Source organism: Anarhichas minor, unplaced genomic scaffold, assembly GCF_050575085.1.
Source record: "Anarhichas minor isolate MPS153535 unplaced genomic scaffold, ASM5057508v1 ptg000010l, whole genome shotgun sequence".
Lineage (NCBI taxonomy): Eukaryota > Metazoa > Chordata > Actinopteri > Perciformes > Anarhichadidae > Anarhichas > Anarhichas minor.
Window position 1 is genome coordinate 14446773 of NW_027466456.1, and position 27080 is coordinate 14473852.

Genomic DNA, 27080 nt, shown 5'->3' on the forward strand with positions numbered 1-27080 from the left:
AACTACTGTTGGTTGAAATGAGACCATAAAATGCCATCTGGGCTGCTCCCAAGCACACTTCTCACTTTAACAACTGCACAGCAGTGGAACTGTTGAAATGAGCACCTGGAGATCGCGTGTTGAAAATATAAACACACATAAACACACCAACTCCACGAGTCACATTTTCTATTTTCAGGTGCGGCCTGTAGTTGAGACCGAGCAATGATTAAAGCATACCGCCGGGGCGCTAAGCACTGCCCTCGGTGGCCTCCCTGTGAAATGATAGCCTGCTAGCTTGACGGCTAAAAGACATGGACACCCTGTGAACCACCCGATCCCCCCTCCAAACTGGCTGACCTGACTGAGACCCCCAGAAGCAGCTGATGTCTGAAACTAATGAAGGACACTCTGAAGTGGAGTACCGAGAGCTAAAGTCATTTCCCGATTCTGGCATTCATCCCGTTCAACCAGGAAAAATGATATTATAGTTTATTTTCTGGCCATTTTCTTTTTTCTTAAGCGTGTTATGTCTTTATTAAGTAAGTTTGCCTTTTTTTTGCTTTGCAAACAAGATGCAACAAAACCCCTTGAATGGATGCAAACCAGATAGATTGATGATCAGGACACGTAAACAACAGGACATTATACAGGTGAACATAAAAGGTGAAGATAAACTTGTCAGTTCTCTCTCTAGTGGACAAACAAAGTACCAGCAACCCTGTTTCCGAATTATTTTAAGTAAATCTTTGGCAGTTCTATGGTTTCAGTTCTTCTTGCTCATCAGCTAACATATTCACCGACTCAGGTTTATCCCCAATAAGCTGATATTGTCCAATACATTTGCAGCCCTTAAATTATTGGGATGGATCAATTCATTATTTTAAGAACAAAGATTTTGTCAGCATTCAAAAACTACAGTTCCCATTAGTTTGAGACATCCAGTAGGAATAAATCATAGCCTAATCTAACCCGAGAGGAGCTCGGCTCTTCAGCTGCTTCCTGATGCTGAGGGCTCAGGAAGAGAGAGCTAAAGTATTCTGCATACTGCTCCTTAAAGCACCTCACCATCCTACATGAACCCAAAAAATAAAAGAGAGAGAGCTTCGTGCCTTTTTCCTTCCCTTCCCTGAGGAAGATCCTTTGAAGTTCAGGGTTCTGTTAGCTTCAGCTTGGTATGTCCATGGCCCCCCCAAACACCACCACCACCACCACCCATGTGACTCCCCCTGCATCATCTCGTCCTTCCTGCGGGCTCTTATATCATCTTTTTCCACGATTCCTTGATGATTTTTAAACTAGGTTTAAAGCGCACATGTCTGGACATAAATAAAACATGTCTGCATGTGAACAACTGTTGAATGCATGTACAGTATGTCATGCGCATGATTCGGCTACAGGTGGTCCACTGGCCCTGAGCCAGGCAGCCTCCTCTCTGCACGAATGAAGAAGAGACAGGTGACCTTGCAGCCTCGCAAAAACTTCAGAGAGAAATGGCTGATTACATCGGCTGATAAAGGGGAGGGAGATAGAGGGAAAGAGAGGGAGATAGAGAGAGAGAAAGAAAGAGAGAGAGGATGATGGGTAGAGACAGCTGCTGCTCTGTAGATTAGAACTGAAAGCAGCTCTCAGCTTTGAACTTTGTTTTCGCCCGCTAGAGTTGGTGATTGGCTGAAAAGCTGAGTCTAAAATGTAGGCCGGGGTAATTTCAAACTCTGTCAGTAGACGACTTAAATCTGAAATATTCAGCCTCACACTCAATTTCATAAAAATAGTTTTTTTGTCATGTGGGCACTCTTTTCAAAAACGCCTCGTGGCTCATTTGTTCCCCAAAGAAACACAATGAAGATAATACAGACATGTCCCCCATGAAGAGCTGGAAAGCGTTGCTGGGGAGAGGGACGTCTGGAATAACTCACTTAGCCTGCTGCCCCCGCGACCGGGCCTCGGATGAAAGCAGATGAAAATGGACGGATGGATGGTGAAATCAACAATCTACGTAATACGAGTTGATGCCAACACAGCTATTAAATCTCCAGGTCTCAAAAAGATACCAAGTATCAGAGTGTGAGAGTTATGCTCAAGGCTGTAAATGATGGGATGTAATCCAAGATGATCATAACATGTTTAAACAAGAGAGAGATGGAGATTTGTGTGTGTGTCTGTTACTCACTCCATCATAGATGCAGGTATGGAGCAGCAGTCCTGTATCGCAGTGAGCGGAGAGGTGAGGTGAGCGGTGTACGAGGCCTCCACCACCTGTTTGTTCCGGTTCACCACGTCCAGGTAGCGGTTAAACTTTTCACGGATCTTTTTGGCCAACTGCACAAAGGAAACACAGAAGCATCAACAAGTCAGTGGTTAGTGGAGACACCTTTAGCTCACAGTTATCTCTTGCTTGCTTCCATTCATTTTCATTCACACCGCAGAACGAGTGCCGTAAAGGCTGGAAAAGCTGCGCCGGTTAAACTAGAAAGCGCTCCGTCAAAATTTAATAATTCGCAATTATCCATTGGTTTTAGGTCCAGGTATTAGTTCTGTTTAATTCCAAATATTTCTCATCAAGATATACGTGTGCATTGATGGCAACAATAAAGTCAAAAAATGGAACCAGAGATCATCCTGCGATGGGGATCACACCAGTGACGACGCCAAACTGGACCAAGGGCATAAACGGGCCATTTTGCCATTAGGACACAGACTCACAAGGTGAAAACAAAACAACACCAGCACCGCTGTTGCGGCCAATAAAAATGGCAGTGGTCGGAATACTTTCCGAAGCCGTTGTAAGTTACCCTCTCAGCCGTGTTAAATACAGAAAAGAGGCTTATTTTCACAGTAACTGGAGCCCCTTTGTTCACATCCCATAATTACCAGTGCCTGCAAAAAGGCTGCGATTCAAGCCAGGAACAAGGAAATGTACCGCGACCCACTGACCGCTTGTACACCTAATCAACCGGCCGCTATTCCTATTAGGGGTTTAACAGGGGCCTGAGGCACAGCCCACAATTACTCCTGCTCCACCACATGGAACACACACACACACACACACACACACACACACACACACACACACACACACACACACACACACACACACACACACACACACACACACACACACACACACACACACACACACACACACACACACACACACACACACACACACACAGTGCTGTCCATGCATAGACGCATGGCAATTAGCTGCAGTGAACTTAGTGTTAAAAGGGGGAAAATGGGCCAGTGTTCAGCTGAGGAGTGTTTCCATAGCTGGGAGTGGAGAGAGAGACAGAGGGAGAAAGTATGACTCGACTTCTGACTTAAGAGAAACCAGAAACTTCGAGCCGTGCGAGTTAAAGCTAAAGTTACTGCCTGCCTCAGTGCAGCCAAAGCAAACCTGCGCTCTGCAGATTAACCACACTCTCCAAAACACCGGGCTCCTCTCTCCGACCTGTCCGGGTAGCTTTTTAGGGTTTACAGCACCCGGTGGGGTCGGTTCAGCCACAGAACTGGAGCGAGTAGAACGGGTGCACCCTGACGTCTCGGATTGGGAGTTTGACGGCCGGCAATCAACCAGAGTTACTGTAGTGGTGTTTATGGCAAGACTTTGGGATGAGATGAATATAGGGACGAGTATAACAGGGACACCGGTCGAGTTCTGCACAACTAAGAAACCGCACAGTAGAAACTTGACAGCACGTCTTGCTTCTCCTTCGATTAAGTGATTTTGTTATTGAATTGAGTTTATGTTAACTGTCAGAAAGGTTTGTTAAACTTCCACACTGTCTGTTTCCTCCGCCGAATGTGATTTCTCAGCATGATTTGATAAAGTAAAGCAATGTCTCTTACAACTAAAATAGAAAAAAATACCATCTTAATGATACTAATATGAGATGAATTGACCAGTTTTGAAAGAAATTCTAGATAATTAATACGTATTAGCAGGTGTATACCGTGTTGATCTGCCAGCTCAGCATTTAGGTCCAATCAAGAAAGATTTAAACAGATTGCATCAGCTTTACAGAGCCTGCTCTTTAAACAACCCATTACTACGACACAGCATTCTATGCATGTGACTGGGGGGGGGACCAGCATGAAAACATACCGCAAATGTCAACTCTGACAGCAACATGTCAGTGAGTCAAACAGTACACTAGACGGGAACAGACTCGACGACGGAGTGAGGGAGAGGGAGGGCCCGTGTCATCAGAGGGGGACAGATGTCTGAGCGTCTCTCTGAATAATGAATTTCCAGAAGAGAAACTGGTCTTCGAGGCCAGCGGCTCCCCCTCTGGAGCTCCTTGCCCTCTCTCCCCCTCTGCAGACCCACTCCTAATTGAGCCTCGCTTTAGGCTCATGGACACAACCCCTCTGCCCAGAGAGCAGAACTCGCAAGCCAACTATGTCACAGCTGTCGTCTGAATTAGGTGGCGTCTGCCTCATGAGGGGTTTGCAGCTAGAATGTATGGGCACTCTATGAGCTGTTAAACTATTCCAACACCAACGTGAAGTCAGTGCACACCCACACACACACACTCACTGAAGCCATGTTATGTCAATTCAAAACGTAACACCCAGTAGTGTAGCTGAGGGTTTCCGTTTAGGGAAATGCTTTTAGACCTATTGTACACACTAAGACAGACTTGCACGACAGGTTCTGATGATCATGATGAACTGTCAATAGCCCGGAAACACTACGGGGCTGTTTGAATACTAGTGTTTGTGCAGGTTGGCAACAAAAAAAAAAAGAGACTACGTCTCCGTTGAGAAGAAAAAACGACAATGCTCCAAGGCAAATTTGGAGCTGCCTCTGGAATAGTAAATAGGTGAGAGACTTTATATACTTCAAACACATTGCATTGACACAGATGGATACAGTGATGCACACACAGAAACAAGGACACGGGTGAAATGCAAACAAACATCCACCTGTCTGTTCTTGCTGGTGGCTGTTTACCAGCCTGGTGTTGCTTACACACACACACACACACACACACACACCTTGACGCCGGACACCAGAAATTCTGAGCAAGGTTTCTCAAATCTAGGTTCCAAAATGGCTCGCATACATTTTGACTTGTGGGTTTGAGGTCATGAAAAAGATGCCCTTCTCTCTTTCAAGCCTTCATATTCTGTCTGACTGCAGCTCATATTGTGAGCAGAGAGACAGAGAGAGAGAGAGAGAGAGAGAGAGAGAGAGAGAGAGAGAGAGCTCACAGACACATGGAGAAACAGACAGAGGACTTCAAAGCCAGTGAGGCAGCAGCCGTAGAATTTTAATAAACCACCGTATTCCTCTGATGGCGAGTGCATGTGTGACTGGGAGCGTGTCCGTTTATTGCTGCTGATTTGAACACTACACAAGACCAGAGACGGACACCATCCATGATACATGCATGCACTATAAGGCGCGCGCACACACACACACACACACACACACACACACACACACACACACACACACACACACACACACACACACACACACACACACACACACACACACACACACACACACACACACACACACACACACACACACACACACACACACACACACACACACACACACACACACACACACACACACACACACAGAGAGGAGAAGCCTTTGGTACTCACCTGCTGCACTTCTGTCTCTCCGTTTGATGTTTTCTCATTGTATGAAAACGAACTGAAAATCGTCTGTTGAGAGAAAGAAGCAGAGGCGGTGAGGTTAGATCAGGGGAGATGCAGAGGATTCTCATCCAGTAACTGAAGACCATCTCCTGAGGAAGAGTATTGGCAGAGTTCCTTTATAGAAATAGATTTTTGCTGAGCAGACCCCTTTCTGCAAAAAGTGTCGATGCAAAAGTTCTTTCCATCTACAAACTATTGCATTATTGCCACAAGTATACCAAAGAGTTCAAGCATTCACACCTCTTTATGTTCGGAGCCACGTCTGTACTTCCTCACATTTACAAAGAATCCAACCAGGACCCTTTTGTGGCTGCGTGCCGGTAACGCCGAACAAACAGACCAGCGACAATGAAGCTGCCACCGGAGCGCTGCATTGAACTTTGAACAGACCAGATTGTGTCAATATTCAGGAGTATTAGTTTTCTTTTCTTCATGCTTTTCTTATTTTAAAGCCATCTGTGTTGAGTAACCACATTACATACATTGATGTATCTGATCAACTAAGCTTGTTTTGTTCAACAAAATAGGAGATTTTGCAATTCATCAAATAAAGCATCAAATAAACGTTAAGTTTAATATTCTGTCCCGTTACAAAGCCATATGGACATACCTGGCACTTTCAACCTGTAATGGCATTGTCATGTAAACCAACGCTTTGCTCATCACACTTCTCATCACATTTCTGCCAGAATCATGTGTTTTGGCACAGACAAAGGCTATTTTGACAAGTTATGGAAGCGAAGGTGTCAAGAGTTATGTGCACAAAGGTGACGCTGCAGTAAGTCGAAGGAACTGCACTGAAGCCAATACGTTTGTCAGCATGAGGGACTAAACACCTTCAAAAATCTTCAGAAAGTCACGAAGAAAGCATTTATTATTCTAATAATAATGAAGGGAAAATCATACCATCTAATCATACTGCTGAATAAACTGGGCCACGTGTAAATGAATGCGCAAAAACTAAGTACCAACAATCATAATATATATACACACAACATCGTGGCATAACACGCAGGAAATAAAGTAAATGATTGCTTGCTGATGTATTTACATGTCGCCAGTATAATGTAGTGTTACATTAGCGCCTTAGAAAATATGATGCGACTACAGGTAATTAATGAGCACCACCCGAAGTAACTTCACTGACAGTCACCGTCTTGATTGGTAGGGAGACATTAGTACTGACGGATTTATCTGCTCACACAGGTGCATCTGGAGCCACTTTATTACTGGTCCAGAGAGATTTATGAACCTGGTTATCTGCCAAAGCAACCGGCTCATAGACCCAGACAGTGTTGCTCTGTCGTTCACATCGGTTTCTAGGCCGGGGAGGAAAATGCGTCACCTGTCTGAAACTGGAGGTCGGCCATAACACTAAATGAAGGTTTTCATTAGCCCCGAAACACAAGGTGATGTTGAATTTCCCCCTCCACCTTCCAGACTGAAACATTTTAAAAGTCCCCGATTTATATTGTTAAGTGAATAGGAAGCAGCGCGCTGCATTAAGGCAAAAAGAAAATGAGTCCTGGTGTGACCTCAGTCTTAACACACGCTAAGAGAGCACCGGAGACACATTTTAAGAGCTGCCTGAATCTCTCTCTCTCACACACACACACACACACACACACACACACACACACACACACACACACACACACACACACACACACACACACACACACACACACACACACACACACACACACACACACACACACACACACACACACACACACACACACACACACACACACACACACACACCTGAGTCCCAGCAACTAAACATGTCCTCTCTTTTTCTTTCTTCCTCACACACTTTCCAAACACAGGCAGCAGTGCTATGAAGCAGCTACAAACAGAGTAAAACTAATATTTGTGCTGAGGCAACAGGTTGGCAGGTGTTTCACCGTAAGCCGCCCCGCTGCACACAAAGCCTTAAATCACCTGGTTCCACACTGCAGCGATTTCCTGCTGCCTGTCCACACCTTTTGTTAGACACATTCCAGAGGACACCGATTACCCAGAATGCACCACATCCAACTAACCTGGAGCGGATTCACTATAGACTGTTATTGCCTAGCCATGGCTACCCTACAAACCCTTCACTACAAAGCATAACAAAACATAAACAAACATTCCTACTGTTAAAGGGAATTGTGAGAAGTTCCTTTACGTTAGCCTTCAAAACATCAGATGACTTACACCAGGATGACAATTGTTTTTTGTCCACCTTGCAAATAAATGTGACTTAATAGCACCATACTGAAAATAGTCCCGTAACTATGGATTATTGTTATAAATAGATTCATCTTTTGGTCTACAAAACATCAGAAAACTGTGGAAAATGTACATCATAATTTCATGGTCTTTTGTCCGACCAGCAGGTTAGTATAATGTAAGACGAGGAACGGCAGCAACCAGAAAAAATGTTAAATGAATAATCGAGTATCAAAAAGGTTGCAGATCAAACAAGCACACTGAGATACAAAGATGCAGCAAAACAAATGCCTCTATACTGCAAAATTAGGCCATCCAGTTACTGTATCTTCTGAACATCCTATTATGTGGCATTGAAACAAGCACAGTATTGTTAATTATCAATCCGTCGTCACCAGAACTTTAACAAAGTGTTCACTTTTAACCCTGAATGTCCAAATGGTGTCAGCAGTCGTTTTCACTGTTTTCGGGCATATTGCTTTCAATTTATAGAGGCATGAGACTAACACAGACGTGCTATACAAACAGTTTCATTATGTTATCCTTACACACACACACACACACACAGCATGTTTCACTACTGAGGTATCTACAACGTGCAACACCAAGCCCAGACAGTCTACTGTCCCACACCCTTCTCGGTAGGAAGAAAAGAGAAAGTCCAAAGATGTGGAACTGTCAAATAAACACGAACAAGCACACACAAACAGAGCTGCCACCACTTAGCAGGAGTCATGTGCCCTCAAAGCACTACCCTAACTAAAGAGAAGCTAAATTGGGGGGGGGGGGGGGGGGGGGGGGAAGACACTGTTACCATAAAGCTAGCAACTCTGACAAAATTGAGAACAAATCCTGAAAAAAAGAAGAGAAATCTCCTGTTGTTGATTAGCCACGGGTTAGCCGTCTTTCCCCCAGTGCCTCGAGTGTTTGTTGTCGGAGCTGCTTTGCGGTTTTCACAGCTATGGAGCAGCTGGGGAGGAATGCTCAGCTCTGAAACCTGAGATGCCTGAGGCTGCCTGGGCCACCGTGAGCCTGTGGCCTCCCCTGACCCACAATCAAACAGTGAAACGTATACAGACACATTCACACCAGTAGAAAGGCGCACAGAAACAACTGCACGGCATCTGGGGTGCACCCTGGCTTCCCTTACTGCTTACCTCCTCCGGGTATAGGGATGGGCAGTACGGAACAAAATACATGATGAAGCTGAGGAAGACCAAGACTTATCCAGTGGATGTCCAGCACACTAGTAAATGCGTTACTGTCACTGTGTTTTAGCGTTCATTTCTTCAAAAATGTAACTAGAAAAGAACTTCCAAACTAGCATTAGAATGATAGAAGATAAACAAAATACATCACACGTACATACATACATGTTCTCCATCTGTCTAACCGATAAAACATCTTAAACAACATCATTCTGAACCCTTTGCCTCATCAATCAAGCTGTGGAATAAAACCATTTTGTAGCAACAGCATGTCGAGTGCACAGTCAGCAATCCGTCTGGATGACGAATGAATCAAAGTGACACACGAGTCGGCATCTCTCTTCACAGCGTTCTGTCCAACGGCGAGTCAAAGGGAAGCGATGCGCGGCCCCATCGATGGTGTCACACGAGCCAAGAAGCGCTGCAATCCACCAACAAACTCAGGAGAGGCGAAACATGGACGTGAACAATCGCGGATTTAAAATAAATAAAATCAGCTTTGCGTTATGGAGGAAGGAAATGCACTCAACATGTTTGTCAGACCTCGAGGATGCACACAATGCGTTTTGGGGAGTAACACCGAATGTAAACATAACTTGTGTTTGTGTACAAGGAAACTCTGCAGCGCCTTAATAAAAGATTAAAGATTGTGTAGATGCACGACTGTGGAGCGGGAATCATTTTCTAAAAGACTTTTCGTGGTTCACCTTGCGGCCTATAAGGGCAGTTCTTAAATCCATCCCCCTTTGAGGTTAATCCTGACCACAGTCGAGTGGTTCACATGAATGACTAAACCTCAGTGGAAGCTCAAACTGCGGCTCGCTGAGATAAATACCAGAACCTGCGTTGTCCTACATTTGATATATGATGCCGGGTTATTGGTTGTTGCGTCTAATTCTGTTGCTCATATTTTTGATGAACTGACTTAGCATTTAAGCTCTTTCCCAGCTTTATCCAGACGCATAACCGAACCTGCTCCATTGCCACGTTGATTTGTTGAGTCCCACACAAAAAACAAACTCTCCGCTTTATCATTTTGTTCCTCTTTCTTGGCTTCTCTTTGCACCCTGTTACAGCAGCTCAGCCATGGGAACCCTCCATGTATATGGCATCCATTTAATTGGGCCTGCCTCTTCAGCTCCTCTGTCAGGCTCTCTTGGGGATGCTATAAACTACCCCAAGAGGCTCTTCGCATTTAAAGAGACTCTCCTGTTCTTAGTGGGGCAGGGACTCAAATCCAGACAGATGACCGACGACACCAGCCCAAAGACTTTAAGTCGTTTGCATTTGTTTTTAGGGGAAACACATGGAGGAACAGGCACAGAGATGCAGGGCAACAGAGAAGAACTGAAGGGGAGTATGGAGCAGCCTGTGGGGAGGGGAAGGCAAGAGTGGGGAAGGAAAGGAAAAAGGAAGGCAGGAAAGAGGAAGTGGGAGCCGACAGCACTGGAAACACACCTTCAAAGGTTAGAGTGGAGCCGCAAGCGCAATTTAGAATGGGACTGGAGAGCGTGCACACAAAAAAAAAAACGCACACACACACACACACACCCATTGTCTGTCTTCAGGGCTTGTTGATCGGTGGGCCACGGTGTATTTGTGAACACACTAGAGGGCAAACTGGGAACATGGGCATGCATGTGAGCAAAGTCTAAGGTTGAGCTGTATGCTCTTTAATGGTTCCTTCTTTCTTTTTGGCTGGCTCGTTGTGGGCGGGACTTATCAATTAACCCAGTGGCTCAGGTGCGATGAGGCTTCTGGGTAGCAGCGTCCGTGGGGGACAGACCCAGACACCGGAGCCACTGTTATCTTTCGCCCTGAGAAGTTAACGCCCATTACCTCCAGCTCAGTTTTTCGTCTACCGACGCCGCCTGGTCGCTGCCAGCCGGCCTTCTCTTTCGATGCAACACTTTGTTTTCGGGAATGAACGTGCCCTAGTCATGTAAGAAACCAAACTAACAGGCGAGTCTTGCAATACAAGTCCAAGTGACTATGAGCCAATGTGCGGACTGTGAATGCGGGCTACGCACAGGCCTGGTGTACGCATGTGGAGCTCCACGACTGCTTATCGGTCACTACAGGCTGCTTGTTGTAGGAAATGTCTGAGCATCTCGCACACATTTCACATGCACACACTAGGCTGCCGTATAGATGTTTTGGAGCCGGAGAGCCGGAGAGATTGGTTTCCATACAACTGACAGATAAAAGCCTAAGGCCCAAGGGAGAGTAACTGCTGCTTCCTCCATGCTGCTGGCATACAGCTCAGCCTCCCTCCTTCCTTCGATGCTTCATTCCCCCCCCCTTGGCTTTTCCTCTCACCCTTCATGCCTCCCCCCCCCCCCAGCCAACTCTCCGCTCATTGCACTACAAAGAGCTGGAGCCGGGGATGCGGCATCAGAGCTTCGCCTCTGATGTGCATGTGTGTAATGTTTTTTTTTCAACTAGACCCTTTGCCATGTCTCCATCCCCAACCTCGCCATCCCATCTCGATTTTATTTTCTGAACACTACAAAGCAGAGTCAGGAAACAGGCACCTGGGAGTGTTAAAGCGAGGTGGAGGGAGAGAGAGAGAACACAGTTTCTGCGTTTTCACAATACAACAATAAAAGTCGGAAATAATTGCACCTGCAATTTACAGCTCCATAACACAGAGCAGAACAGGAGAAAAGAGCGTTTGTATTCATTCTTTTTTATATATATATATATATATATATATATATATATATATATATATATATATATATATATATATATATATATATATATATATATATATATATATATATATATCAGGATGAACCTAGTAAAATCACCTAGAAATGCTTAAAAAAAAAAAAAAAAAGGATTCATTGTGTTTCCTATCAATTATAACTATGCACAACACAACCTCAGCTCCGTTATAAACCAGATAACATATGCAACGTTCTGGTGAATCTTTGCACAAGCCTAAACATGGTTTCTCTTGGGTACGGTCACAACAGAAGGAAGCTAAGTTGACAAAAGCACGGCTGGGGACTCTCTCTTAATTACTGGAACATATAGATGAGACTATTGCACGGTTACCGTTTGTGAAAAGGGGATACTGATCGTACATATGTTTAAGGCCAAAACATTATTCAATTAAAGCAGGTTTCAGTTTCTCAAAACTAATCCTATTGAATAAGTTATTTTATAATAGTCTATAAACGATTAGAAAACATTTTATTAAGGTGAATTGACACATGGCGGCATTACCTGGTGCCAAGAGATGAGAGCCAATCCAGCACCAGTAGGTAAGGCCTCACAGAGAATACATAACTATATAATTACTCTCTGTTGCTCACATGTATCAGTCATTGGACATAAAGCAGGTTTGTTAGCTTGGGTAGGTTGATTGGCATGTCTCTTCTTTAGAAAAGGTATTTTGACATACCTTCATATTTGAAGATAAGATTTTATGGAAAATAAAGGTAATCAATTAGTTCTCATTAATTCAACAAATCTCACCAAATGCTTAAAGCACAACATATGGCCGGCAAATCCCGCTTTAGTGAGTGTGGAATGAATGTGAATTCATCAATGCTGTGACTATGGCACCATAAAAAAAGGGAGGGGTTAAACCGGAGGAGACATGTGGCTCTCTAAATGTCACTATAGTGACCATAGAGAACCCAAACCCTCGTTAATTAAGTGCGTCTCCATTACAACCCAGTGGAGCAGGTTCGCTAATTAAATGAGCGGCCGTTGGTGTCTGCCACCTGCTCGCTGCTGCATTTAGAAGGTGCTGGGGGTCAATTTAATTAGCTTGAATCTAACTAACGGCGAACCTGAGGCAATGGCTCCAAAGCCCCGGCCCACACTGCGTTAGAGATAAAACAGTTATTTTTTAAGGCAAAGTGTAAATCCCAGGCTGCACTGCTTCACAGAAGCACTGAATGATCGCACTTTGAGGCCCGGTGTCTATTGTGAATCCCCCTCTTTCATACTGCTACTGCTCAACAGCTATTCTTCTAATTTCAGTCACAGTACCACAGAGAAATAAGTTATGATTGGATCTCCTGTAAGCTATCAGATAATGGGCTGCGATAATTTGAAATCCTGATGTAACCACATTTATTTGGATTCCAATGTGCTCAATGGGCACTTTGGTGGAAAGTACTGCCAGATCTGTGAATTGCCTGGAAATCCTGAAAGAAAAATTAGAAATTGCAATTGAGTGGGTCCTGATCCAAGCACTAAGGGCGTGGTGATGGTTTCAGCCAGCTTTGGTACATAAAGTTCAGACTGGGAACCTTTTCAACATCTAAGTCCAGGACCTTGGACAAATATCACATTGACCACATATGATGACTTTTCAATGTGGACAGCTTATATAAAAAAATACGTTTTCAAACATTTTCTGCCAGAGTCGCTCATTTTATTTCTCGGTCATCCGCCCTCTTGATGAGGCATGCAATTTTAAAGAAGAGCAGTAACTTATACATTTACCAGCGTGTATTTAACTTAGAACAACAATGTATGGATCATTATCTTCAGTGCGTGCATAGAGCGGTCAGAAAAGGCAACAAGGAAAGAGACCTGGGTTGGCTAATTTACATACATGTTTGGAGAAATGTTCCTTTATGGCGTAAACCATAGTTTAAGTTTGATACGTATTTATCAGATGAGCACAAACACACTAACACACGTTCAATTGAAATGACTGGATAATGGAAGTATGTTTCCTGCCTTCGCCCAATGTTAGCTGGGATCGGCTCCAGCGCCCCGCGACCCTCAACAGGATAAGCGGTTTGGATAATGGATGGATGGATGGATGATTTTTGGTATGAAATTCCTGTTGGCTTGTTGTGTATAAGGGCTTTAAATATTACTTTCATAATAGAGTCCTCAGACGATACATTTATTTCATTATTATTTGGTCGATAAACCGAGGAAAATGTCCACCGCAACATCCTAAGAGTCATCAATTGTCTCTTTTTGTGTTCAAAACCCCAAAATATACGGTCAAATATAATGTAAGACTAAGAAAAGCAGCAAATTCTCACATTCAAGAATGTGGAACTTTTTGGGCATTTCTCTTGGCAGCTCTATTGTGTGTAGTTGGGGGGGTTGCATTTTTCAGGCCCTTGGTTCCATATATGTTTCTAAAATCAACTACCTTTAATATTTTTGTTAGTCATACTTCTTGAGCTGACAAGCTTGAAAACCCCAAAGTGACTGTGCTCTCAAAAAATGGTTCATTAAAACAGCCACCTGTCTAAAAACACCAATATGTTATTAAATGACGGCCAGGAAACATCTCACAGCACTACCACACGTTAGCAACTCCTAAAAGAGAGAGAAACTGAGACTTACACAAGTGTTTCAAACTCACATTTACAGATGCCAGAGATATTATTCATGAGAAACGTCCTAGAGTACAAAGACCTCTAACTGGACTTTATCTCCCTCTGCCTGATTCAACCAGGGTCTCGTCCAGTCCAATGCAGTGGGAGGGTGAAGCCTGTCAGCTATCGGGTGCTGAGGTTCTGAAATAACAAAACCCCCTTTTGTCCAAACAGCATCGGGGCCAAGAGAGAGAGAGAGAGTGAGAGAGAGAGCGAGAGACACCACCATGCAGATCCCAACAACCTCCCCCCTACACCTACCCGAGAGGCTCTCGGTCTCAGCTTGGGATGTTTGCTCTCCCTCTCCACCAGACAGGATATAATGCTTTCCACATGTGAGAGAAAAATGGGAGGGAGGAGAACTGTGGAGAAGTGGGGGCAGAAAAGAGAACAGAGAGAGATAGCAGAGCCGTGGTAACAACCAAAGCCTCTTATTTATATGCTATATCTGAACAACGATCACCGCGATTCAGCCTTTATCTGGCAGTTAGTAATAAAGAGAGACCGTGAAATCTGAGAGAAGTGGATATGATCTATCATGACTGTCATAGATCCAACATACACTTCAATTCATTTTGTTGATGCAACCAAACAACTTTTTGCAGCCAACTCTAAACATACATTTGGTGTTGAAATAAGTAAATCCAGACTAGACATGATTATAGAGGACCCACGCTGCAGACACTTTACCTTTTGGTGAAATCAAACATACTTTGAGGATGTCTAGTGTCGCTCCATTTAGCCCTCATGCAGGACAAAGGATTGTAATGAACTATCTGAATTGAGCCTCGGCTATAGAGTCCGAAAATAAGGCATTGTGACTCCATTGAGAGAGATAATCTAGCAGTTTAGTGAGAGTAAATTAGGTTCCTTCCTTCTTTCTCTCACCATCACACTGTGTTCACTGAGAGAAGTAAGGGGAGTAAATGACAGGAGGCATACAGAGAGATATTAGCCGCGTTTCCATTGTCAAGCGAATTTTAAGCAAACTTTTAAAATGTCACAAAAAAAGAAGAAATGCGAATTAGCATTTCCATTAACTGGTTTGGAGTGAATTAACTCGGGTAGAGCGTAGTTTGGTCTGAAGTTGGTGCTATAGGCTACGCTTTACATAATCCGCCAGTAAACAGAGTAGAAGAAGTAGAGGTTGGGATCCAGAAACAAAACAAGTCAGCTTGGCCATCCAACCATCTACGAGAGATAAGTGGAGAGATGGCTTCATGCATTTGTTTAAATTGGGCAAGTTTTAATCTAGTCAGCTACTAAGGTTTCATGTTGTCCAGAGATGGAGGTCAAGTGTTAGCACCTTATGAGAATATCCAGGAAGACACAGACAGCAGAAACTGCTCATGCGAGTTAAATGCCAGCTGAGTCAGAATGTAGTTGGCAAAAACGACCTTAGGGGATTGAATTTGAATTTTGACGTTTCCATGCAGCTTTTCTAATGCGATACTTCAAAATGCGAATAAAAGTATGTGAATGGAACCAAAACTCTTTGAAGTTCTGTCACAAAAACGCAACGCTCCAGCTTTCTCCTCTTAGCACACACTAGACTGAGTGCATATATAAAGTGCATGTGGTAAGAGACTTTGTGTGCGGGTCATTACCTTAAAGTTTCCCCGACACAAGGCCCTTTGATGTTGAAGCAGTTGAGTCATTAAAACAAGGCTGCAGGCCACAGCGACCGTGAACTAATCAGGCTTTACTAATTAGAATCGCAAAACTTTATGAAACACACTTGATGATGGCATTCCTAAATATATATATATATAGTCTGAAAGCAGCAACACATAAAGTATGTAGATCAGTAGCTCCAGGTCAGCAGTGCATTATGGGAATAGCAACTTGCTGTTAAAGTGGAGCCAATGTGAAAACTTTCCAAAGACAGATCAAAGCTGCATACCTGAGCGCCTCCATTTAGTGGATAAAATCTAGTGAAAGAGGACGAAAGCAAAACCTCACACACTGCGGTCAAAGAAGTCAGACGCAGGAATGCAAGATAATGAGAAAACGCTGTGTTTTTATAGGGGCTTTTAAATGTTCCTCCACATTAAAAAAGGCCCATGCATGATGGTGTCTGTGTTCCCACAACATGGCAGGGACTGAAAGACGATGGTAGTTAAACCATGAACCAATCGATGCCGAGTGAGTCTTGTGAATAGCTGGGGACTACGGAAGTACTGTGCTCATTCCATGACCGACTTCATGAGTAGAATGCTAGTAAATGACTGTGTGGACCGGGGTTACGGAGTTTATGAACTAAACAAGAGCCTCTGCTGTGAATCGTGGTTGGCTAATGTGTGCTATACATTCCTTTAATTATCACTTGAGACCTATAGTGGGGTCACGTGCATGTTTACAGGGGATACCCTTTAGTTAGGACTAGATAGTGACAAGTTGCTTCATATTTCTTGTATTATTCAAAGAAAGCATGGACTGTTTGACGCTTAAAAATCTCAATGACAAAATAAAATCTTTCAGAATCGACGGATTCAACTGAGACATGACTGAAGCAAACAGGCGGCGCAGCAGTGGAAACCTCTGGGCCGGGCTTCAGCCACCTCAGGGGCCCCAATGCCAGCCTGCCGGCGGCCTCTGGCACCACGAGTCCCAGTCACACCCTCATGATACACCCTGTCGGGGCCAAAACTTCATACCGACTCCTCAGAGATGTCAAAGGGATCAGAAAAGGTGTGTGTGTGTGTGTGAAAGAACTGAGACTGATAAACTGTAAGTCAAGGGTCAAAGAAAACACAGAGAAAGAGAAACAGAGACACACAGTTTAAAAAAAAAAAAAAACACTCATCACACAGCGGCAATAAATTCAGAACTTTGATTTATAGGCTTCCTGCCAAAAGAGCCCCGCTCTCAGCCAAGTGAGAGGATGTTCAGAGGGGGGCGCCTGCACTGTCTGCACAAACTATCCTGGATTATCTTCACATTCCTGTGCTGTGGACTCATCCGTTAGGCTTCTACTTGCAGTTGACAAGCATCCCTATATGAACACAAGAGACACTAAATCGATACAAATGGTGTCATTTAATAATGAGAAAAGAAGACAAGGTGTTCTTCAATACGTGCAATTAAAAAAAAAGGTGCTTTACGAGCAATTTTAAATCTTAAAATGAGAGGTGGTGAGAATCAAACCTATGGAAAGTTACTGATGAACAAAAGAGAAGAATAAGGACAGCAGAAATTGCCTAAACTACTATAACTACTATAAAGATCCTTTTCACTCTCTCTTTGAGAGCATTTGTTATCTGTGTGTGTGTGTGTGTGTGTGTGTGTGTGTCAGGCAGGTGAATGTGAAGGAGCAGCAGAAAAAAAAAACCAGTCTAACAGGAACAGATCGGAGAGATGGGTCGAAGAGATAAAGACGGTAAAGGGCATAGGACAGAGAGGGGGGGGAAATGTTCCCGGGGTGGTCCCCTTCTCAGGTTTCTGAGCACCATGTGAGATCATGTCTGGCCACTGTTATAAGGTCTCTCTACAGACGGGGCACTTTGTTCTACTCCATGTATTCTTTGGGCAGTTACACGCACTGATTAATCGAGGCATGTGTCGCTCCGCAGAGAGGCTTACGCTACGTACGACACCAGTTCTGCCTTTGCCAAGACAAACTAGTACAGCCTGGTCATGCTGACACTTGTGTTCACACCAGCAACCCGGAACTAACCTTGTAACCGAATACACTAAACGGGCTGATGTAGCATCCCGAGTATAACCATTTTTAGTATGACGTCTTCCAGCTACCGAACAGATGCTTCATTATTTCGAATGATTCATTCGCATCTTTAAAAAGGGATTTCGGCAGGAGACTACACACTTTTGGCACCTCAGTTTATTATGCTTTTCTATTTTTTTTTTTTTTTTTTTTTTTTTTTACTCGAGTTACCAAAACGTTAAAAATATTCTGAGCAGAAAAATGCACTTCATCCCTGTGGCTTTACTTTTGCTGTCTCAAAACATGATGAGCAGGAGTTTCTTCAGATAGATCTAGCATAAGCGAATTGTTTAAACAAATGTCAGCTGTCCCTACCCGTTAACCAGCAGACAATATTAATAAACAATATCAGGCAATAGTCACATCTGACATATCAGAGATTTCTGTTTGGCTAGTTTACAGGATAGTAAGTGAACTCACTGGCGACTAGTTTTGTCTGAAAATGCTGATTTTGCAGTTGCTATGTGACTGCAAGAAGTATCCAGCCATGCAGATCATTTAGAACTGTAAGACAAAAAACTATGTTGTAGTTCATCGGGGTAATCCAGAGACCTTGACATCTAAAGTGTTCATTGGTTCGTTTCTTCAACAGAAAACAGTTCACATTGAGGTCTACTAAAGACTCCTTTGAGAGAAATGCTCATTACCCAGACATGTGATCAGTGCAACAGGTGCCAAAAACACATCCATTAAAGAATCACTTGAGACTATTATTAATATAAAAAAAATCATCACCGAGTAGAGCAATGCGCGCCAAAGCGCAACACAGTACAGCATGAATCTTTATGACATGAGATGATTAACTGGATGCAGGATTTGTGTTGGCTACGCAGCGTGCCGAAGGAGGCAACCGGGGAGCTGTGGTGAGGAAGGAAAACATCAGCCCATGCCTGGCTTCATAACAGAAATACATATACAAGCGCATTTATGTCATATAGACACAGGTAAAGATGACACATTTACACAGATGCACCCAATGGCAAAGAACATCTCATATAACATGACACGCTCAAAAAATGTTTCATGTCTAACCCGTCTACACACACACACACACACACACACACACACACACACACACACACACACACACACACACACACACACACACACACACACACACACACACACACACACACACACACACACACACACACACACACACACACACACACACACACACACACACACACACACACAAGGAGGACAGTTTATGAGTTGTGACCCTGACTAGCGGCAGGAAACCACACTGCCAAAGCACACACATAAAATAAACACGTATTAATACACACACCTCCTTTTTTCCCCTGCGCTATCGTGCTGATGCAGCTGAGTAACTCACTAACACAAGTTGGATCAGAAGCTGTCTAAGAAGTCAGCAGAGAGTGGTGGAAGAAGCACTCCGATCTTTTACGTGAATAATAAGTAGCAACACCACACTGTAGAAAGAAATACTCCGTTACAAGTTACCAGAGTCCTGCCTTCAAAAGTGTACTTCTGTAGTTAAGTATTGGTATCCAAATATACTTGAGCTACTGAAAGTAAAAGTACTCATCATGCAAAATAATGTATACGTTTATATTTTGTATTTTTAATCCAAGTTCTACAAAGTAACTAAAGTTATCAATTAAATGCAGTGGAGTATAAATATAAAGCAACGTAAAATGTAAATAGTAGAGTTTAGTACAAGGACCTCTCTAAGGTGCATTACTTGAGTGAATGTACTGCACATCTAGAGAATGACGAGGTGACCAGTTTAAGCGGGAGAGTGAATAAAGAACAAAAGGAAAGAGGATATTGATGCCAGTAGGAAACAGACGATGGACAGAAGATCCTGCCAAGAGAGAAATATCACCGTTGATGACTGACAATTTATTATAATGACCCGATGAAATAAAAACTTATGAAACAAATAGGTTTGGAGATATGTTAGAGAGAGGTGATGTTTTGGGGGGGGGGGGGTGAGGAGGAAAACAGTAGGGCGGGAAATAAATGCAAACAAAGAAACGATCAGAAATGTGCACCAGTTGGTTTTGGTTCAGGTGATGTTAGTATTCCCTCAAACTCCCACCAACAGCTTTAACTAGAAACTAGAGTTTGGAAAAAAAGGCTTCACACACACACAACTTGAAATTTCAAACAATTACAGTGTATTCCTACATTGAACACTCATACTCATTAGAGTGCAAACCTTTATCAAGAAAGCAAAACACAAGCCCGGTGTCTGAGATACACATCAAACATCCCTCAGCCCTGGAACAGCTTTCCATTGAAAACATTGAATTAAAAAAAAAAAAAAGGGCCTTAATGTATTAGAAATTACAATGAATTTAAAGTGTTTGTACTAGAACTCACATCTCAGGCCTTCAAATAATAACCACAAATGTAATTATGCAAAAACATATAGAATAAATATCTAATTTACATTCATTCACACTCAAGCAAACCACACACAGCGTCTGTGTTTCACAAACATGTCGAACGGAGCTAATGTCAGCTGAATATGCGTCAGGTTTCCTCCCCGTGCCGTCTAAACATCGGAAACCTCTCCTATTCAGATTCATGAGTCGATCACTGCTGTGTGCAGAAGCTCAAGTGCTTTCAAGAAAAAGAGAGAGAGAGAGAGAGAGAGTTCCCCAAGGACACTCACAAGTTTCTGGTATGTAAATGATGAGAGGCTTTGCTGCTGTGAATATGAGGAAAGGGAGAGCAGTGCTTCCGTTTTTGAGTATGCAGGAGACATGCGACAGCTCCTCTCAAAGAAGACTTCCATTTGGCATCGCTGCTAGAACGGTCAATCAAACCCCTGGTTTGGGACCTCATTAAACACCAACAATATTCATGTCTTCCCATTTATAGGGCGAGTGAAATGATAGCACTTCTATTTATAGTTTTGTTGAGTCCTGTTTTTGTTTGTACTGTACAAACTGTTGATTTTTGATGTGTTTAAGTCTACTCTTTAGCCCTTTTTTTACACAGAGACGTCACAATACTGCCATTTAGAAGAGCCCCCATTTATCCGACTTCGCTTTTTTACAATGCAGGCAAAGGAGCGTGAACCAACTCACCACTACCTGTTCACACAGACACAAACACACACACAGGTTCCTGTTCCCACAGAGCTCAGTATCAGTCTTAGAGCTCTTTCACACATAGACCAAATAACACCGTCGGATTAATGTTTCTAGAAAAGGTAAGAGAGCTGGCTTATTCACACGATCGTCACCTTCACCAGACAGAGCAGGTTTTACGGCGGCTGATTTAGTTCGTACCTTTATGCTGAAATGTTCTAAACCTGGATGCTGTCAAAGTCCTAGTTTGCCATTGCTTCAGTTTAAGTATTCACCAAGTGGTTAATGTTTCACATTAGCTTCACACAGAAACCTACAACACAGAAGTTTTAATTAGTACTTAATAATGTAAAAAGGGGACACCGCATCGGCATGGACACCAAACACAGACATCTTAAGACGATTTCACGTGTCTATATGTAACTTCACTTGAAAAGAAAATAATTTGAAGTTTAAATGCAAGATCAAATTTTCCGGGAATTCTGCACCGCAACATTTATTCACATGGGAATAAGCAAGTTCCGGAAAAATGTGGAGAAAGACCGAGTGTGTAGACGGGGTTTGCCTCCTGTTCAGCTGCCAAGAGATGCCAGCAGAAACCCCAGCTGGCTGACGGTGCCAACACCGGGGCTAGACAGACTGAGAAAAGCTGGCATGGCACCAGGCAGCCAACCCTGGCAGCGAGCAACTTTCTTGTGGAAAGAGTTAACGGGGGCTTCGGCTGGAGAAAGACACACACGAAATGTCTAAATAGTCAGAGAGACCTGCTTGCTACACCACTGGCTGGACATTAGACCTCTCAGCTGGACCACCAGTGCTGATTTCAGTGGGCAATGGGTACAAAAACACATACAGAGTGGAGCGTCTTTTGGACAGGAGGGTGAAACTGATGCTGCTGCCAGAAACATAAAAACACTTTTCCTTGGTGCTGGAGATTGTCCCCTGAAAATCTGACATTAAATGGATGTGGGATGCAAGCAGCACCACCTTCTCAGACGGCACCGATAATTGTGTGAACCAACAATGTAATAAACACAGACACCATACGGTCCCTATCTGCCCATTTAACTAACCAATGGTTTTCTGTAACATGGACGACAAAGAGAACCGGCACACAAAGATTGAGACAGCCAGAGACAGAAACAATAGGAAAACTGAGGGCAACATGTAAAACACGCTGCATGATTATTTCAAGATGGTCCCTGTGCAACAAGAGCAATATGTTTTTATGAGACTGGGACCCGTCGTGAGGCATTATGGTTATCATTCGGGCACTGAGCTGAATATATTTTAAAACCTACGGACTCTGTTATCATGTTTCAAAGAAATGAGCTCAACTAATCTGCTGGGCTGACTTTCCAATGAGGAGGAAATGTCCAGAGCCGAGTTGTTGTAGTCTTTGAGTGAAGAGCCGCCATGCTTGCACACATGAAGTTGGGGCAGTTTGTTATAGTGTTTGACTGGGTGGCCATAGTTGTTTGCGGCTAGATGAATGCTCTGAATCCTGTAAAATCCACAAAATAACAACACAATCCAAACTAAGGTCCTGGGCAAGTAGCCTATTATAGTTTAGGACAATGGGCAAGTGTTCTAGCCTGAACACGCCTTGATGTTTTGGACTCTGCATCGCAATAATTGTCAAAATCAGATTGAACGCAGACACTTCCTTCAACATTGGCAGGAAAAATGAACTGTGGTCTTTAGGTGACCCGGAGTGATATTGACATGCCAGCAGGAGAACATGTGTGAAACGCCGAAGCCTCTCCTAATGCTCGTCTTGCATTACTTGCGAGTCAGTCCAGATCAAATAAGCAACTCGTACGGCAGAAGAGTTACTGAGCTCAGAGACACTGATAGCTAAACACAGCTGCAGCGGCTCCATACATGCAGCGTCTGTGTTTATGTGAGAAATGTGTGTGTATCGTTAGAGATAGAGACGGTGTAAGAGTGTGACTTAAGGTGTTTACATGCGTTTGGAACACTAAAAGTGTCTGAAGCGATCCACCCATTTCTCCTCTCACACCCAACACCACCGACACTCCTGTCTGCCTCCCAATTAGCGAGCTGTATCACATTTTCCCTCTTGCCATTTCATCTGCGAGAATGAAAAAAGAAAAAAAAAAAAAAAAAAAAAGCGCTGCATCTCTTTTCATCTTCCGAACCAGCCTCGTCTCACAGAGAGACAGAGGCAGAATGTCCAAAGTCCAACTCATTAGCCCAGGTCAGTTCCTGACGTAATCCTCAAAGGCTGCGAACCAGCAGAAGAGACGAGGCACAGGACAGTCTCACACACCACCACCGGCAGACACAATTACACCGAGACACAGGGATGGGGAGCAGAGAAGATGAGACGATTGACAAAATGCAGTCTGCACTACAGATCCTAGTTTCTCTTTTTTTCTGACTGCTGAAACCTCAAGACACAAGGGAAATCCGAAAAGAAAGGATGATGATGGTTCATTAATCTACCTTCCTATAAGATTATATCATACGGTTATTTCAGTGTGAAGGGATGTGAACCACAGAACTTGCATGTGCATGCCCAGTGCACGTGAATGGTCATGCGATATGCGTTTTCAGGCGTGTTAGTATTGATGATTATCTCTAAAACGGTGCTAGAAAGCTCAAATGTACGGCGGTGTTCTTATGGGAGACATTTGCAGACATATCTAACAAATGCACCAACTCTACATCTGTGTTCAAGCTTCCGTAGTTTAAAGCTCCCTCTGCCTTGAATTTGAAGCACCAAACTTCATAAAACTGGGAATCTCCGCATCCATTGACCGGACAGAAACAGTGGCTAGATATGTTGTGTTAATCATTACTGTCTGCACCTTTAACCGGCTGTCGTCATTACGTTAATGAAAGGCCGTGAGGAGAGGAGTCACACTAACTGAGCTGACCTCCACAACCTTGTGACCCCAGAGTCTGAGAGGCGGCATGTAATTCCTCACAATCGGAGACAAAGATGCAAACTGCTGTAACAGTGTGTGTTTTGTGTGTCTATATATATAACATCACAATATGAGAGACCTGCTATTTCTTCCCTTACACCCGTAACTGCAAAACACAAGCATACTGATACACATTCACAGTCAGATCTTCACCCCTGAAAACGCACCTATCCAAATACAAAAGTACTGCAAGCAGGCATAGAAATTTGAGACACTTTTTTTGGGAGCAGCGCTTCTCAACAACTGTGAAGTTTGGGTTTACCGCCAGTTTATGTATGCAACACAGAGCCCTGAGAGAGGAGCATAAACACAGAGAGAAAAAGGAAAAAAAAGAGGCATGAAAAGCAGTCTGATCTGCTTCTCCACAGCAGGAGCTCCAACTTTCTCCTCATTGAGAATGCAAAGCCTCTTCTGCAGGAGAGTGTGTGTGTGTGTGCACTGTGAGGGGGGTGGGGGCCTTACAAATGCATGTTGTCTGGGGGGGGGGGGGGGGGGGACTGGTCTCTCTACTATGCTTGCCCTTCCAGTCTGGTATTTTGCGCACTGCCCCCTCGGCCTTCACCACAAGCCGCCGCCCCTTTCCTTTTCCCTTCTTTCAGGGAGAGTTCATTTTGAGTGTTGCCCATTGTGGCGGGTGAAGGGACTGACTTGCTAAGGGGTGGCCTTGGGTCCCTTGGCTCACACTGCCAGGTCAGCCCTGTTGGAGCTAACTAAGTAACACTGGCAGGAATCTGAAAAAAAAAAAAAAACACACACACAAAGCCTGGATCACCAATAAAGATCCTTTTCACTCTCTCTTTGAGAGCATTTGTTATCTGTGTGTGTGTGTGTGTGTGTGTGTGTAAAGACAACGCTGAAGGGGTGATGGTGAATGGGAGATTAACGGCGAGAGAGGCAATAGAGAGAGGGGGGGAATCATTAAAAATGTGAGAATGAGCTGATTAGACAGCCAGTTAATTAGTTCTCCTCTTTAACAAGCAAAGGACAGAGTTAGCTACTTTCACTGACAACCTGGAGGGTTGGTGCACAGGGCTCATTTCAGTACGTAGAAAGTTAGAGCTGAAAGGATCGGTTGATTAATCGGCGGACAGAAAATGTATTTATAACTGTTTTGATAAACGACTAATCATTTTTATTCATGACACTGAAATGCCAAATATTGGTGGTGAGGATTTGATCCTTTGGGTTTTATTGGGATATGCGATAGCATGTTTTACTATTTTTTGGAACATAAACAGACAACTGTGACATCGGATTAATCAATAACAATCATTAGTTGCACGTCGACAGAAGAAAATGGAGATGGAGCAAGCAGACAAGACTTATCGAGTAAACTGGTCAGGATTCAAGGACCATTTATGATACACGACTGTGTAACAAACTATTACACATTTTCATCTATTTTATCAAGAAGATTCAGCTTTGTTTTACTTGAAATTTAGGCCTTAAGTTGCTTGTGCTACGACTAGTTTTATTTATGGTAAAGACAGCTATTTACTTATTTTCATTTAACTTATATTTAACCAGGATAGTCCCATTGAGATTTTAAATCTGTTTTCAGAGGGTGTCCTGGCCAATAAAAGCATAAAATCACTACAATAACATACTTAATACAAAATCATGCAAATTGCCTCGACCAATGAAGTAGCAGTGTGCACTGGCCCAAATTAAATGTTAATGGAATACCTCTGCTTTACTTTATAAAATGTTTAAAGAATTAAGAAAATATGCCCATCAAAATTCCTCAGAGCCTAAGGTGACATATAAAAATGTATTTTGTCTCGCCAAATTTCCAACGCCCAAAGACATTTGTTTATTTAACACACAGACATGCACATATTGTATACCTGCAATTTACATTCTGATGTTTATCTCAGGCAAAACTGAAAATGACAGGATGTTTGCAGCTGGAAAAAAAAAGTTTAACTACATTGCACTTAAATAGCAACCAAGGAAATGTTCAGTCTAGACTCTTAACAGGAGCTCAGCATTGTAGAGCACGTCAAAGCAAGATGCAAGTCAGGAAAGGGTTTTTAAAAATCACTGCAAAACCAATTTCAGTCAAGGTCAGAGAGAGGCCTTCTTCAATGGAGAAATGTGGGAAACGGATCAAAAAGCGGTCAGTTGGATGGTCTGGCCTCGACAGTACAGACAGATTTAAACCACAACAGCTGGTGCAGAAGGGGAAGAACATCGTTTTATGCTCCGTCCCGACCGCAGTCCAGCGGGAGCCAACAAGAGACAGTGCACAAGGCTGTACTTACACAGGCAAAAAAAAAAAACGGGATTGAAATGAATGGGAGCCATGTTTTTAAAAGCTCTGAAGGGGGAAAAAAACACATGAAGATGTTTTTCTCCTCATGTCTTCCAGCAGCCTTCTAGCACAGTCACGTTAGATATGGAAGCAGGCTGCAGGTAGATTTAAATAAAGATCACGGCAAACGATACATGATGACTGTTCGGGTCTCTACGGAGGTCATTGGGCAACTGTTAGAAATGGACATTTAATGTAACAAACTTATCTGTGACTTGGCTCCCATTTCTTACTATTTTTAACAGAATGAAATTTGAATGCCCTAAAGCAAATGTTTGGTTGTTGTTTCGCTCAGAATTAAATCTTAACAAATAAGATAAGTAGTGCTGGGCTAAAAGACAAAGAACAAAATGCAGAATTCACCTTTCACTAAGCCCCTCCCCCCTTGATTAGGCACGGTCATACAGCTTTTTTAACGATATCAGTGTGAGATATTCCAACGGAAATAATAGCAGATTTCTGGAACAACAATTCTGAAATTGAAATTGCCTTCAGAAATGTGAAAAATACGACACTATATACACTCTATACTTTAAGGGATATCTGCTGTGGGACTTGCAGGTTCCAT

At 43.3% G+C, this 27080-nt stretch overlaps 1 protein-coding gene across 1 annotated transcript in view; it reads right to left on the reverse strand.

Annotated features, from left to right (window-relative positions):
* The window catches only part of cachd1 (cache domain containing 1), a 69961-nt gene that overhangs the window by 35493 nt on the left and 7388 nt on the right, over window positions 1-27080 (reverse strand). Inside the window, exons 2-3 of the mRNA XM_076088330.1 lie at window positions 5605-5667; window positions 2153-2301 (exon numbers count right to left, since the gene is read on the reverse strand). Coding sequence (XP_075944445.1) covers window positions 2153-2301; window positions 5605-5667 — 212 coding nt within the window. The remainder of the gene's footprint in view (window positions 1-2152; window positions 2302-5604; window positions 5668-27080) is intronic.